Source organism: Populus trichocarpa, chromosome 8, assembly GCF_000002775.5.
Source record: "Populus trichocarpa isolate Nisqually-1 chromosome 8, P.trichocarpa_v4.1, whole genome shotgun sequence".
NCBI classification, from domain to species: domain Eukaryota; kingdom Viridiplantae; phylum Streptophyta; class Magnoliopsida; order Malpighiales; family Salicaceae; genus Populus; species Populus trichocarpa.
Genome location: NC_037292.2, coordinates 9,362,158 through 9,377,537, shown reverse-complemented (window position 1 = coordinate 9,377,537; position 15,380 = coordinate 9,362,158). Strand labels below are relative to the sequence as shown.

Here is a 15,380-nt window from a genome sequence, read left to right as displayed (position 1 = left end):
TTATTATTTTGATCATGAAAATTTAAAATATGAGAATGGATATTTTTAAACAACTACATGAAAAAAAAACACTAAAACAATAAATTTGAGAAAATCAAACAACACTTTACAATAATAATAAAAAAACTAAGAAAATAGATATGTTATTCATATCCAACATCAATAAGCAAATCATTTTAAAAACTTTGCATATCAAGGTAAAACATAATTATTATCACCATAGAAAATCTCTATTTTTTTTAAAAAATGAAATTATTTTTATAAGAAAATGTTTTTTTGAATAAAAGGTGGTGATAGTTAAAAAAAAATTATTAAAAATCTCAATCATTTGAAATAAGGAGGAAAACTTATTCTTTCAATCCAAACTCCATTACCTTATTAATAATTTTTTTATTATTTTAATAAAAAAATTAAAAATTCAATGTTTTATAAAAAAACTATCATGATTCCAAAAAAAAATCTCAATAAAAAAATAAAATAATATCTTAGTATTTTTATTTACAGGGCATCTCAATAAAAAAATCATAGAAATAGCCTCTTAGACCTAAGATATTGGGCCGATGTACTTGGCCCGAGGAAGAGAGGCCCAGGCGAGCACCGCGCCAGGCCTTCTGGATTTTTATAATTCTTAAGGGCAATTCTATTATATTTTAAGTGTGCAAGTGTCAAATAAACACTTGAGTATTTGCTTTTAAAATCTGACTCGGCTGACACGTCAAACTTAAAAGGTAACCGATAGAAAGCATAAAACAAAAGCAAGTCAGAACCGAGTTTAAAATGAGAATAAATCTTGACCGTAGTTGCTGAAAAAGAAACATTAATCTCAGCCATTGATCTACCAGTCGTTAGTTCTAAATAAATATCCTCTCATTCTCCAATTCCTTCACTGCAAAGCGTCGAGCACAGCCCCTCTCCGTGTCCCGTTCGGTTTCAGGTTCTGGTAACCGTTTCCTCTCCTTGTATTTCTTTTTTCTTTTCGCTAATTAGGTTAGGGTTTAAGTGATGGGTGAAAACTAGGTCTACGATCGGGTTTTCTCGATCTACGCAATAGATTATGTTCCTCTCAATTCCTTTTCCTAGGGGCTCTCCAATTTATCAAGGAACGTTTACAGACTGCAATTCCTTGGGAGTGTTTCATTCATCACCTGCTCCTTTACTTTATCTGCTTGTGTCTTTCTGTCCTGCTTTAGAATTTTAGGTGCATTAGTTTGAACAACGGTCTTTTTTACTTGATGCTTTGGAAGCTGCAGTCTCTCTATCTGTTTATACACGGCTTCTACTACTTGTGTGGAGGCAGGGTTTGACTTTAAGATTCTGTTCGTTTGAAGCTCCCCGGACTTCTTTAGTTTTCGAATGGAAAATAGATTCGGTGCTTTTCAATTTCTAAAGGAATTCATTAACTTGGCATTGCCTGGGCTGCTTCTTTTATTTCCACTTTGGGTAGATGCTCCGTAGCCGATCACTTTACTACATGAATGGACAAAACATCTTTAACTTTTATTTCGCATTTGGATCAAGAATTTCTCATTAGTCTTTTGTTTTGCATGTTTTCCACGATCATTGGGTTTTCAACTAACGTGTAAGACTAGGATTACCTTGGGAGTGTGTAATGTATTTCCTACACTCCAATTTCAGTGCTTCTTATATTTTTTCTGTGCGGCAATAGGAAACACTAGGGTGCTTATTCTAAGCTTTGGTTTTCAGGATCACAAACTTTGAATGATAAGATCTATGTTTAGTATGCTTTTGAAACTTGCATTGGAGATATATATGTTCCTTTAATTTCCTTTCATATGTTTTATACAATTTATACTGGTTTATTAGCTAGCATTTGAGTTCAATTGTGTGTACTTCCAGGAGTGTGCAATGCATTTCCTTTTGTATGTTTTCAACTAACATGGAAGACTAGGATTACCTTGGGAGTGTGTAATGCATTGCCTACTCTTCAATTTCAATGCTTGGTATATTTTTCTATGTGTGGCAATAGGAATACTAGGGTGCTTATTCCAAGCTTTGGTTTTCAAGGTCACTTTGATTTTGTTTTTGCCCTCAATTAAAATCTTCTGTTTTTTCTATATACAGGATGGATTTTTTTTTTTGTTTTTTTCTATGCATTGTTCAGTTTTTAATGAACGCATGGACAGATGTTGATCAGCGAGGGTTTGTTGAAACACTTACTGCTCGTATCTCTTCCTGTTGTATTTCGTATGTGATGTTTGTTCGAGGTTGGGTTGTGTTTTCATTTATGCATGGTCATATATTAGTAAAGTGGCAACTCTTTGATTCTATTCTCTGATAAGTTACAATTTTTACCAATATCAAACTTGCCTTCAACCTTCCTTTGCACGTTCTTTTTAAGGGTCCCTTCAAGTTCTGTGAGGAAAATGTGACAAGGTTACTGGCATGTGTGGACTTGTATAATTCTGAGAAATATCACTGGGAATAACAGTTGTCAGTTTTTGGAACTCTCCATGAAAACACATTCTTGCATGCCCTTTCCTTTTTGGTGATAAGAATACAATTGAACCTACACGGTGCTCCCATTTTGACAATTCACAGTCTTGGAGCGATAAGATCAAGCTCGAGCTTAATGAAACCAAAAATTGTGATAGGATTCACAACTTCATGAGGTGCGGATTGTGCACTAGCAAAAACAATACTGGAGCATGTTTTCTGCTGCCTCTTTCCAGAACTGTATCAGGAGCATTTGAAATTGATAAATCCTCGTATGCATCTCTGTGGGCTTTTTGTTTGTCTTAACATTATTAATCGGTCTTGTCAGTGATTAGAATTTCTGCCCATTGATTTCTTTAATTTGTATATGGCTAACACTGCCTCCTTTATTTACTTTTTATATTGATTTTGTGTTTTAATCTGTTTCTTGGACTGGAGGATGTCTTATTCTCCAATAATCTTGTGTGCATTACTTATTCCTAATAATATCTTCTTTTTCATAAAAAAAAATAAAAAACCCCCATCTCTTCTCTATTAAGAATTCTTTTCCTTTTTGTAATGGTTTGGTCTTCTGGATCCTTATAAGAAAGGTTTTATGGAAAATCTGGCAAATGGTAGTGCCTGAAGTAATGAACTTCTTCTGTTATCTGATGCTTTTCAATGTTTCATTTTCTTACAGGGGTTCTTTTCTTTCTCTGGGATTTAGTTCTGTAAGTGTTCCCTCATTGTATGATTTTTCTTAAATTTTTGCTCATTCATTTGGTTTAATGAACATTTTCATTTTATCATGGTATGCTTTCTGGATGAAGTTTTTCAAACTTTGTTAACAAACTGAGGGCATATACAAGTTTCTTCTAGCATTGGTCATTTGCAAGGCTTGGATCATTCATGAGCTATCTATGGCTAATTTTGACAGGTCGAAGCTGAAACAAAGAGGATATCAAATATGAAACTGTAAGTACGGGTCTAAAAGTCTTACTACCATGGATGGTCAAGAAGGGAATGAACCTTACAAAGGATCAACGTGGAGAGGTCCACCAGGAGGCTAAGATCGATAGCAGTTCAGCAGCTGTAAAATTCTCAGATGAAAAGAAGTCTGCTCAAGAGAATGATGACCAGCATAAAGGTCTCTGGAATGATGTGATGTGCTTGTGTATTTAGATTTTTCATACATGGTTTTTACTTCTATGGTTTCATGTACCTGCTTTTAATTTAACACAGTTTTTTCTTTCCAAATTATATGACAGGAGTAGTATGCTAAATCTTATTATGCTGCTCTGCTTCAAAAACAAAGACAAGCAGAAGAATCTGCTAAGAAACAAAAGAGTTGTCTCAGACATCCATCTCCAATGGCCTTTCGAATTATCTTCCAGTTGTCAAGTGGGAAGATGCTCCAATGGAAGGTATGTCTAATTGTAATGGGAAAATTCTATTTACTAAGTGCCTTCAATATAATTTTTTGATGGTAGTAGTTCAAAAATTGCTACTTTGTTTATGACACTCGGTTTAATGTTATTTATAATTGGTATAACAGGAGCTGATGCATAGTTTGTATGATAATGACAATTTTTATAAGAGCCATTTTAAAATCAAGGGATGATTGATTCATTAATCCTCGCATAGCTGGGGTATTTTGCTATATGCTTTTTCATATTTATATTTTCTCTCATACTATTTTGTCTGGATGAAAATGCCTCTCAGACAATCGAAGTTGCTGGAGGATAAGGGTTTTGCATAATTGCTTCCGAAGTTGGTGCAGTTGCGGCTGAAGATGGCAAAACACAGGAACTAATAGTAATAGCAACGCAATTGCCTGAAATGGCTTCTTCCTCAAACTGGAGAAGTTTTTACAGAAAATTTATTTAAGCACTGTATTTCAATTATATCAGCAACTACAGGTCACTAGTAAGAGCTTCAGCCATACACGTATATAAAAGTGGAAGTTGACAATCTGATGCGTTCTACTTGAAGAGTAATTTTGTAAGCCAAGATCGAATGCTGCAGGTTAGATTTTTGTGGCTAAAATAATTCACACAGTAGTCCAAAGTTAAATTTTATGTGATAACAAAATTAACTACAGTTTCTTACATACCATTTTAATAATTAGTTGTCTTTCCCTCGTTTTATCAACAAATATGCGCTCCCTTTTGGAGGGCGGGTCCATTTCTATAACTTAGAGCATGTTTGGGAATATTTTTCAACCTGTGTTTTTAAAATAATTGAAAATTTATTTTTATTAAAATTTAATATGATTTGTACGTTTTAGATTGTTTTGATGTTTTATATTGTTTTGATGTGTTAATGTTAAAAATAATTTTTAAAAAATATAAAAAATTATTAATATATATTTTGATATGAAAAATTATTTGAAAAATACCCATAACATACTGCCAAATATCTAATTGATTACAAAATGTTGTGGATTTGTAATGATTTGTCTGTTTGGAAGGCGAAAAGGACCAAACATACATGTCAGGGATTTCTCGTAATTGTGCGGTGCAGAAGACAACAACACTTCAAGCATTCAATTTCTTCGCTGTCATTCTCTATATTGTACGATTTTTAATTAGGAACATCATTGTATATTTATATATTTTGTGGATATGGTGGGTGCCGATGGATACTCATAGATGGAAGCTGTACTCTAGATTTTGGATAGGAAACACAGCCGGTATGGTGCAAGAAAATGCCACCTTCAAGGAAATAATTTTATCCTCTGGAAGTGGGTATTGGATTAGATCAGATGGCAACGAATTCGCAACATTTATTTTAGTGGATACACACACATTATTGATTCTATAGTATTCTCGCTCTAGAATAGAATTGAATATATATATATATATATATATATATATATATATATATTGCCTATCAGGAAAAAGAAAAAAAAGTGGCTTGACAGGATTTTTGGAATCTAGAGTCAATGATGAATGTGTAAGTGAGGGGGAGAGTAATAATTTCATGTTTCTTGTGGCAGCTAGGCGGCAATTGAACTTTGGCACCAATTTTAGTTAAAGCAGTGGTGGTAATCAGCAAGTAGATTTATTTATTTTCCTTATCAGACACATTTGTAAAGAAAATGAAACCATCAGATGATAACTCTTAAGAGAGTTAATTGAATAGAACAAGTGTTGTGTTGAGTCTACGTTAGGTGGAATATTTCTTTCTTGTGTCTATTGCAAATCCCAATTCCAGAATAAATTTCTCTCAAAAGAGATTGAGGGAGAGAAGAGACAAACATATATATATATATTGCATGGATGTGGGTGCTTATGCGTATGCGTGTAGAGACACCCAAAAGAGTTGAAAAAACAAATAGCAAAATCACAGCATTAATTAATTTGCATTATATATCAAAGAATTACGTATTTAGATTGAGTTGTTGGCATCATTATTTGATTCCTCTAAGCAAGATATATAAAATGAACTCCAGCTTTGATAGATGGGCTGCAGATAATTAACCTTGGTGCGTTCAGATTAATGAAATGAGAGTCAGGAAGCTTAAGAATTTCCATGCCCAGGAAGAGAGACGACAAATTAAGTAGCTGTGATATATAATTAAGCCAGAGCTCGGTGTCTAACTAACTACTTTAACACTGAATGCGAAATGACAAGTGTCCACTCTTATCAGATTGCCCCATACTGCATTGCCCCCTAATAATGCAAACAAGCTTTCCCTGTGACAAAAAGGCAGTGCCCATATTCAGTTTTATAGTTATTATTTTATTAATTAGGGTGTCCAGGCCCGCTTGTGTATACCTTGATTAATTTTATAAGTCCTGAAGTTAACGACTATATAAGTCACTAGTAACCTTGAGGTTTGTGGAACTTGAACTAGTAATCTTTAAAGAGCAAACTTAGAGTCAACCAGTTGAACTACACCGCTCGGGTTATATTATATAAGATATTTAACCAACCAGTGGCACACTGAAAACCAACCCTATCCCTTATCTTGTCTGCCTCGAATTGTTTGCTGCTTGCAAAATAATGAAAACGAGAACTCCACCAAATGAATGGAGGTGAAGAAAGATTTTGAATTGGTGTTTATTTTCATCTCCCTGACAAAAAGATTCTGAATTCGTCCTTTGATCTTCTCTTGTAATAAGCCTTTCAACATTCTTTTGAATTACAGATCATAACGAGACTCTAATCAAAATCACAATAATTATTGTTTTGATTTTAGACCTGTTTTTATTTTAATTAAGTTCATCTTTATTTTTTTATCTCATGAAAATTGTAATAGTAAAGTACTGTCATTAATATCAATGACATTGTATTATATATATATATATATATATATATATATATATATATATATATATTAAGAAAAGGATTCAGATCTCTCTTTTTTTATTCTACCATACACAGTAAGTTACTAGCTAGTTTTAAATTTAAACTGAAAAAAAAATGATTTTTTTTCAGAGTGTTTTAAATGTTATTTTTCAAGGTATTTTTTATTTAAAAATATATTTAAATCATATTTTTTTTTAAACATCCAACCAATTTAAAAACACTCACAAAAATAATAATTTACACCTGAAAAAACATGTTCAAAGACATGTATGTTTGCGTCATAATGCATGCAAAACAGAGATTTTATATATATATATATAATAATCATGTATGTTGTCTTCAACAAAAGTTCAAGAGAGTTCTTTCTAGAAAAAAAATGCAAAGTAAGAAAAAAAAAACTAAAAACCGATATTACCATTACGTAAGATCGAGAGGAGAGATCCTTAATTGTTATATTAATGAATGGGCATTGCTGAACGTCAGTGCTGAATCTGCTGATAGCAGTTTTGCATGTGATGGGTAAAATGATTGCACAGGCAAACTTGTTGGATGCCACTCTGGAAAGCCAGCTAGTGATTGGATAGGATCTAGCTCTTTGTTTCAAAGTGGGTCCCAGCACACCATCGTCATCCCCAATGAAATCTCCCAAATGGGCCCCGCTTCAATTGCTAAGAAAACAAATAATATTCCTTAAAAAAATCCTTTATATATTAGTTTTTTCAAATTAAAAATATTTAAATTATTCAAGCGAGAGTTTTCAATGCTTTACCTTTTTGTTATCAACATAATATATATTAACAACATGCTTAATATCCCTAATAAATAAATCTTAGCATTAGAAATTAGTATAATAACAATAATTTTAATTAACGCTGCCAATACAGGTATGCTTATCCATTAAAGACCAAGCACTCCGTAAGTATCCATAATTAATTTGATATTTAATTCCCTTAAATTAAGCCTAATTTATTGACCAACCATCATATTAAAGTTGATGCCATTCAAATGATTTAAGAATATGAAGAAAAAAATTGCATGAAGATAAAAATAAAAAATTATATTCAAGAAGTATCAATCGGTGAATAGCATATCGAGCGATGATACATTTGATTAACTCATTAATCAATTAATTTTATATTTAAACTTTTTTATTAAAAAAAATCAGTTTTTTTATGTGAAATTACCCTCTAACATGTTACATCATCAAGCTCTCCCTCATTCTTTCACAACTATATATAACCTCAATTATAAAATTAATTTACACTTTCATTGAAACAATCATTGTTTTCATTAAAAAAAACACGCAACAATATTCTCCTTTCAAAATTGCACTTTTCTTTTTTTTAGTGTATGTACCATTCTTATAAATCTTTTTAGAAACCAGTTATACGATTCCTAGACCCAGATGTCATAATTTGTTTTTGTATTTATAAATAATTTGATAATATTATATATTAAGATAAATAGAACCTTTCTTGGAATAATATATAATCTATTATATCTTTTTAATATTGTAATATCCTTTTTTTATTGAGGTAGTAAATTTTCTTTAAGCTTTTAGATTTTTTTCCATGAAAAAATTAAAAAAATTAATTGATTATTAAAATTTTCAGGTAATTTGGAAAATGTATAAGCAATTGAACTTTTATAGAATAAAAAGTTTGAGAATGAAAGTTTTTGGTTAAAATATATTTCATGAAAAAAGAAATAAATTTATTAATAGATTTTTATTGTCAAGAATTAAATTTTTAGATGAGACCCTGTAATAATTTTATATATAATATGAATGCTTTAACATTTTTATATATAAAAATATAAGAACAAACAAGAACCATACAAAGAATTCTTAATAATTTGCTATGTGTTAAATTGTTATTTGTTTTGGGGAGATCTGCATGTTTGTATAACTTCAATTTTATATTCAAATGCCCCCACTTGAATTAAGCATATAAGTCTACGGAGGAAAGGTTCCATGCCTTCAACCAAAGCATACACTCTGTTTCTCTCCCCTTTGTTCTCACCTTCGCTCCCAGTACTGCATGCCATGTCTGGTCTTATGCTTCTGAGTCTCATACCCACTGTTCTTTTAGGTTTCAGTGTTGTTCTCTCTGCAGCTGAGCTTCAGCGATTCGAACATGCTGCCAAAGCCGATGGATCTCTAAGCCTTCTGGTTGTTGGAGACTGGGGAAGAAGAGGAGCATATAACCAGACCGAAGTTGCTCTTCAGGTCACAATTACATATAATCTCCTCTTATTACATATTTATACATCCTGCAGTATCATACAAGTAGATATATAGAAAATGATGAATTTTCTTTTGATAATATAGAAAATGCTGAATTCACGTCACCCTTATAGTTCATTATCTAACCTTTTCTTTTATAGTGGTCTTTTCTCAGAAACATGCATCAATATTGCTTCTTTTTTTCCTTTTCTTTTCTTCTTCTCTTTTTTTAGCAGATGCAAAAATCAATGCTTTGATTATTTTAAACAGATTGACCGACGTCGATGAACAACCTTATAAGAGTGTCATTTTTTATCTTGTAATTTTTAATCGGGAGATTCTAGTCTTATAACACATCCATATCAGTATATATCACATCGATCCTCCTCTCATTTCGATCGACCATAGTATTAGTAATATCAACTGTGTTTTCAGAAAGAGCATCGAGAGAGCAGTAATAGAAGAATAGTAATTAATAAAAGCCAATAAAGCTAACCCTAGCTAGTTAGAGTAAACAAATATATATAAAGCTAGTGATGAACTGGTGCATGACCTTTCTGGGGGAAATTCTTCCGAGCCTTGGTAGTTGGTACCGAAACCAAGACGTTTACGTTAGGATATTCCCTCGGCAATTTCTTAAGGGCGTCCCTCCAATTACAGGATGACGCGTTGTCGTTAATGACCTTTCGCTATTGTTCTCTTACCTCTTCCTTGGAGTATTATTCCTTGTGGATTCCATATACCATCCCACTAGATGACATATTAGGAGTGAGGTTGTCAATTCCGTTTTGTTTTGTCTGGAATGACCAAAACATTTCATACTAATTCAAAAAACAAAATAAAACAGAACAAATTTCATTTCATTTTAAATCTCGGTCCGTTCCAGATTTTTCGGCTAAATTCCACCCGGAACGTTCCGGTTTCATTCCGCATGTTCCGTTCCGCTCTTGAAAAGCTATTGAATCAAATTGAACCTTGTTCAATTTAATTAATTAAACCACCCAATTATAAAAAAAAACTCTTTTTCATTACTATTTTCAATAACAATGATATTAATAATAATATTGAAAATTATTATTACTATTTTCATTAACAATGATATTAATTTTTTAAAATTAGATTTATCACTAATATATATGGTTTATATTCATGTTATTTTTTTCATGTTTATACTTTGTAGGAATTTGAGCAAAACAATGGATGCTTTAGATTCCATTAGCCTTGATAACATTGACCTAACTTTATATTTAAAATATTTGTGTTAAAATATTTTACTTTCATAAGATTTTGATATTTTGTTTAAGTTGAATTACTTTAAGTTAAAAATCTATTTAATCTTGACTATTTAGAAATATTTTAAATTTTAAAATTATATTTGTTTGGTATTGTGTTTGTATTGCATAATTTATAATTAATTTATCTTGAATTTGAATTATATTTATTGAATATATATATATATATATATATATATATATATATAAACAGTACAACCCTGAAACGGCACGCCAAAACACTTCAAAACTGAAACATTTCATTCCAATTGAGAAAACAAAACACCTATCAAAACGAAATTGACAACCTTGAATTTCTATTATTGGCCAGCAAGCTTCCAATATATATATATATATACACGCGCGCGCTTGCGCGCTTGACTTTGTCTGGGTTAATATAGGTACAAGCGCAAAGTACGACTGAGATTGACAGCTTTTAGTTTTATCTAGATAGATAGCACACGTGTTATGTGATAGGTAGAGCCAAATTTTATTCAATGCTAAAAAAAATTATTTAAGTGATGATAATCTGCAATAGCTTGAATTAAATTAATTATAACACGGTTTAGGATATGAACTGAAAGAATTTGTAAAATATAAACTAAAAAAAATCGTAATGTTTAATATCCAGTAGTCTAATTTTAAAGATGAAAAAAAAAATTAAAAATACAATGCCAATTTTAAATAACTTAAAAATCAGCTCCTCATAATATGAAATCGAAATAAAAAAATTCAAAAGGATAATCTAATAGAAAAAATAAAAATTCAATAAAAAACATCAAAATAACTTTGAGCTCATCTGAGTTAACTTTATAAACTCACTATCGGAATAATCAAATAGTAAGAAAAGTTTAAAAAAAATTACAAATCTCAAGGGCAAATAATTTAATGCAAAATGATGAAATTAAAAAAAAATCATAAAAAATCAAGGGAAAAAATCCAAGTCAACTCAGGTTAACTCAACTAACCCGCCACATATGGCATATGATCAAGATAAAAAAAAATTAAACCTCCAAAAGAAAAGCCTAACAAAAAAGATCAAGGTTAAATAACAAAACATTGTTTATCTTGACGGACCTGCTCTAAAAACAATAAAACAAAAAGAGAAGCGAAAACATAACAAAATTAAGGATAAATAATTTAATGTAAAATTATTAAATTAAAAAAAATAGTGATAAAAAATTAAGGAAAAGAAGTTTAAGTTAATTCAACTGACTGAAGGCTTGAGATTGAGATAAAAATAAATTAAACTTAAAAAAATAATAGTTAAAAAATATAAAGGTCTGTTTAAATTTGGTTAGCATAAACGTGGACAACATCGACATTGCAACTTTGCAAACTCCATGATTTAAATTGTAAGGAACAAAGTAGAGCATTGCTAAATATTTTTTTTTTATGAAAAATATAGTAAAATACAGAGCCTTTTTTTTTGTGTTTTAAAAGTATTTTTTAAAATGTTATATTATATTTTTTTATTTTAAATTATTAAATATATTATTTTATTATATTTTAAAATAAATATAAAAATAACCATTATAAAAAATACCACCATAACCCTAAATCTGGTTGTTGTGATTGCTTGGCCTTGTGGTAAGATACTTTGAGCATATCTTTTGCTTGCCTAGTTCAAACTCTGTATTGATTGCGCTGTCTTCTCTTATAAATGTCCAAGATAATATTAGAAAAAAATGTCTTCGATATCTATTATATTATATGAAACCCCCCATCAAATCATTTCAGTTAATTTATTCATTTAGCAATCACCTTTTGTTATCTTCAGATGGGAATAATGGGAGAGAAATTGGACATTGATTTTATAATCTCAACTGGAGATAATTTCTACGAAGGTGGATTAAACGGCGTGGATGATCCAGCTTTTTATGAGTCATTTACGAGAATTTATACAGCTCCTAGCCTGCAAAAGCAATGGTACAATGGTAAATATCTCTAGATATCGACTATGATTCAGTGAATAATCTTTGCTTTGAGCATCGTGTTAGTAGCAGTCAAGTTCAGCAAGACTAAACCGTAATGCTTTGATCATTGATGACGTTCCACTCCTCTGACGCCTCATCACCCTTGAGCTCTGGCGCCTTGTAGTTGATGATCTCGAATTTAAACCACTATCGTTTTAATTGAATAGTAGATATGAAAATGGTTAAACCGTAATTTCTGCTCCGCTGTATTGTCCGCTGCAGTTCTGGGAAACCATGACTACAGGGGTGATGTCGAGGCGCAATTGAGTCCAGTCCTTAGAGAAATGGATAGCAAATGGCTTTGCCTAAGATCATTTATCGTCAACACCGGTAAATCTCTCCCTTCAATCTTCCATTTTCTGGAATTAAAACTCACATTATAATCTTAACAATTTTAAAATCTTCTTGCTGCAGAAATAGCTGAGTTTTTCTTCGTGGACACAACTCCTTTCGTCAACAAATACTTCCTCGAGCCAAAGGACCATGTGTATGATTGGAGTGGCATATTACCGAGGAAGAGTTACCTTTCAAATGTCTTGGAGGTAACAATTCGAGCAATCAATTAGCTGCATGATTAACAAAATAATAACTGTTTGGAAAAATATTTAATCGTGTCGTAGGATTTGGACATGGCACTGAAAGAATCCGTTGCAAAATGGAAGATTGTAGTTGGTCACCATACAATTAAGAGCGCCGGGCAACATGGTAACACCGTCGAGCTCAATTTACAACTCCTCCCGATCCTCCAGGTAATTATTTACATAAATCAAATTAAAGTTGTTAATTTATGCAAACAATTCGATAGCTTTTCTTTGAGCAAACTGAAGTTAATTAGTCACGTGATAACTTTTATTGAGCGTCGATTCTTTTAATTTTCAGGCAAATAATGTTGATCTTTATATAAACGGACATGACCATTGCTTGGAACACATAAGCAGCAGTGAAAGGTAAATTCTTTATTAGGTTTTTTTATATATATACATGGATATTTCCAATGACTCTTGGATTGCAAAATAAAAAATAGTCTGCTTCTCATTCCTAAATCCAACCAGGATTTAAACATAAGAAATAAGATTCTCAAATGTAAAACCTAAAGTTGACAGCCAGAACATTCCCTTAAAGAATGTGTAAAAGTGACTCACGGTACAGAAACAACGAAAGGAAAGGGGAGGTAGGCATAAATGCGCAACTGAAGCTTTAACTGAATGTTGCAGCCCGCTTCAATTCTTGACAAGTGGTGGTGGGTCAAAGGCATGGAGGGGCGACGTGGCCTGGTGGGATCCGAAGGAAATGAAGTTCTATTATGACGGGCAAGGTTTCATGTCGGTCCAAATTACTCAAACTGAAGTTGATGTTGTGTTCTATGATGTTTCTGGCGAAGTTCTGCACAAATGGAGCAGGACTAAACAGATATCCTCTGCAGTACTGTAGACAAGTTAATTTGTATCGATATTGAGTCTTTTCGTTTGTTTCGTTGATGTTAGGATGTCTTTTCTTTCTATGTTGGATTCTATATATCCTCTGCAGAACTGTGGACAAGTAAGTTTGTATCAGTATTGGATGCACTCAACATTTGATCTTACTGATCACGTGTCGTGGAGAGTTTTACTTTTGTGATCTTAATTTTTTGTCCGAGTTTCGATGACTCCTTGTTGCGAAATTACCTTGGAAAATACCAAAAGCAGTATAAGGATTGGACAGAAATAATAAAAAAATAAATCAGATTGAGCATTTGGCAGGTCTACTTCAGATTAAAATCGGAGGAGGTTAAAGATAGGAATTTGCATGTTTTTGGAGTATTAATAATATGGTGAAAATGCCAGGATCGACTTGGGATCCATTACGTACAAGTAGAAAAAAGATGGACTTGGTGTGGATGGAGCATTACCTGACAAGAATGGAGTGCAAGGGCCGAGGTTGCAACTGCATCTCCACATAATACTGTAACTAGTAATTGACACGACAATCATCATTATCCAAATGGCCCAGCTCAGCCAGCCCATCGTTAGCTATTGATTTTTGGGTTCAGAAGCACATTGGCATGTGGTTCCCACGCGTTGCATCTAATTCGAAGATACTAAAATTGATAAGTCCTCTTATGCATCTCTGTAGGCTTTTTGTTTGTCTTAACATTATTAATCGGTCTTTGTCAGTGATTAGAATTTCTGCTCATTGATTTCTTTAATTTGTATATGGCTAACACTGCCTCCTTTATTTACTTTTTATATTGATTTTGTGTTTTGATCTGTTTCTTGGATTGGAGGATGTCTTATTCTCCAATAATCTTGTGTGCATTACTTATTCCTAATAATTTCTTCTTTTTCATAAAATAAAAATAAAAAAAACCCCATCTCTTCTCTATTAAGAATTCTTCTCCTCTCTGTAATGGTTTGGTCTTCTGGACTCCTACAAGAAAGGTTTTATGGAAAATCTGGCAAATGGTAGTGCCTGAAGTAATGAACTTCTTTTGTTATCTGATGCTTTTCAATGTTTCATTTTCTTACATGGGCTCTTTTCTTTCTCTGGGATTTAGTTCTCTAAGTGTTCCCTCCTTGTATGATTTCTCTTAAGTTTTTGCTCATTCATTTGGTTTAATGAACATTGTCATTTTATCATAGTATGCTTTTTGGATGAAGTTTGAACATTTTCATTTTATCATGGTATGCTTTCTGGATGAAGTTTGAATATCATAGTATGCTTTCTGGATGAAGTTTGAACATTTTCATTCTATCATAGTATGCTTTCTGGATGAAGTTTTTCAAACTTTGTTACAAACTGAGGGCATATACAAGTTTCTTCTAGCATTGGGGTCATTTGCAGGGCTTGGATCATTCATGAGCTATCTATGGCTAATTTTGACAGGTCGAAGTTGCCTTTCCTGGCGCTGAAACAAAGAGGATATCAAATCTGAAACTGCAAGTACGGGTCTAAAAGTCTTACTACCATGGATGATCAAGAAGGGAATGAACCTTACAAAGGATCAACGTGGAGAGGTCCAGCAGGAGGCTAAGATTGATAGCAGTTCAGCAGCTGTAAAATTCTCAGATGAAAAGAAGTCTGCTCAAGAGAATGATGACCAGCATAAAGGTCTCTGGAATGATGTGATTTGCTTGTGTACTTAGATTTTTCATACATGGTTTTTACTTCTATGGTTTCATGTAC

General features: G+C 32.2%; 1 protein-coding gene and 1 long non-coding RNA gene across 4 annotated transcripts; both read left to right on the top strand.

Moving 5' to 3' along the window:
• Positions 1-824: 824 nt before the first annotated feature.
• Positions 825-5,265, top strand: LOC18101532 (uncharacterized). 3 transcript variants are annotated; one of them, XR_002983395.2, is made up of 5 exons: positions 825-940; positions 2,360-3,164; positions 3,371-3,580; positions 3,702-3,857; positions 4,156-4,588. It is a non-coding gene; the product is annotated as an uncharacterized LOC18101532 (long non-coding RNA). The 3 variants fall into 3 exon arrangements; XR_002983394.2 differs by having other exon boundaries at positions 842-940; positions 3,134-3,164; positions 4,156-4,524; XR_008059978.1 differs by lacking the exon at positions 825-940 and adding an exon at positions 4,904-5,265 and having other exon boundaries at positions 2,436-3,164; positions 4,156-4,458.
• Positions 5,266-8,648: 3,383 nt separating this feature from the next.
• On the top strand, positions 8,649-13,800 carry LOC7471442 (purple acid phosphatase 4). The gene is made up of 7 exons (XM_002312446.4): positions 8,649-8,974; positions 12,023-12,179; positions 12,441-12,548; positions 12,633-12,760; positions 12,839-12,967; positions 13,098-13,165; positions 13,433-13,800. Exons 1-7 carry the CDS (start codon positions 8,720-8,722, stop codon positions 13,647-13,649), a joined length of 1,062 nt encoding a protein of 353 aa, XP_002312482.3. The 5' UTR covers positions 8,649-8,719; the 3' UTR covers positions 13,650-13,800.
• The last annotated feature ends 1,580 nt before the right edge of the window (positions 13,801-15,380 follow it).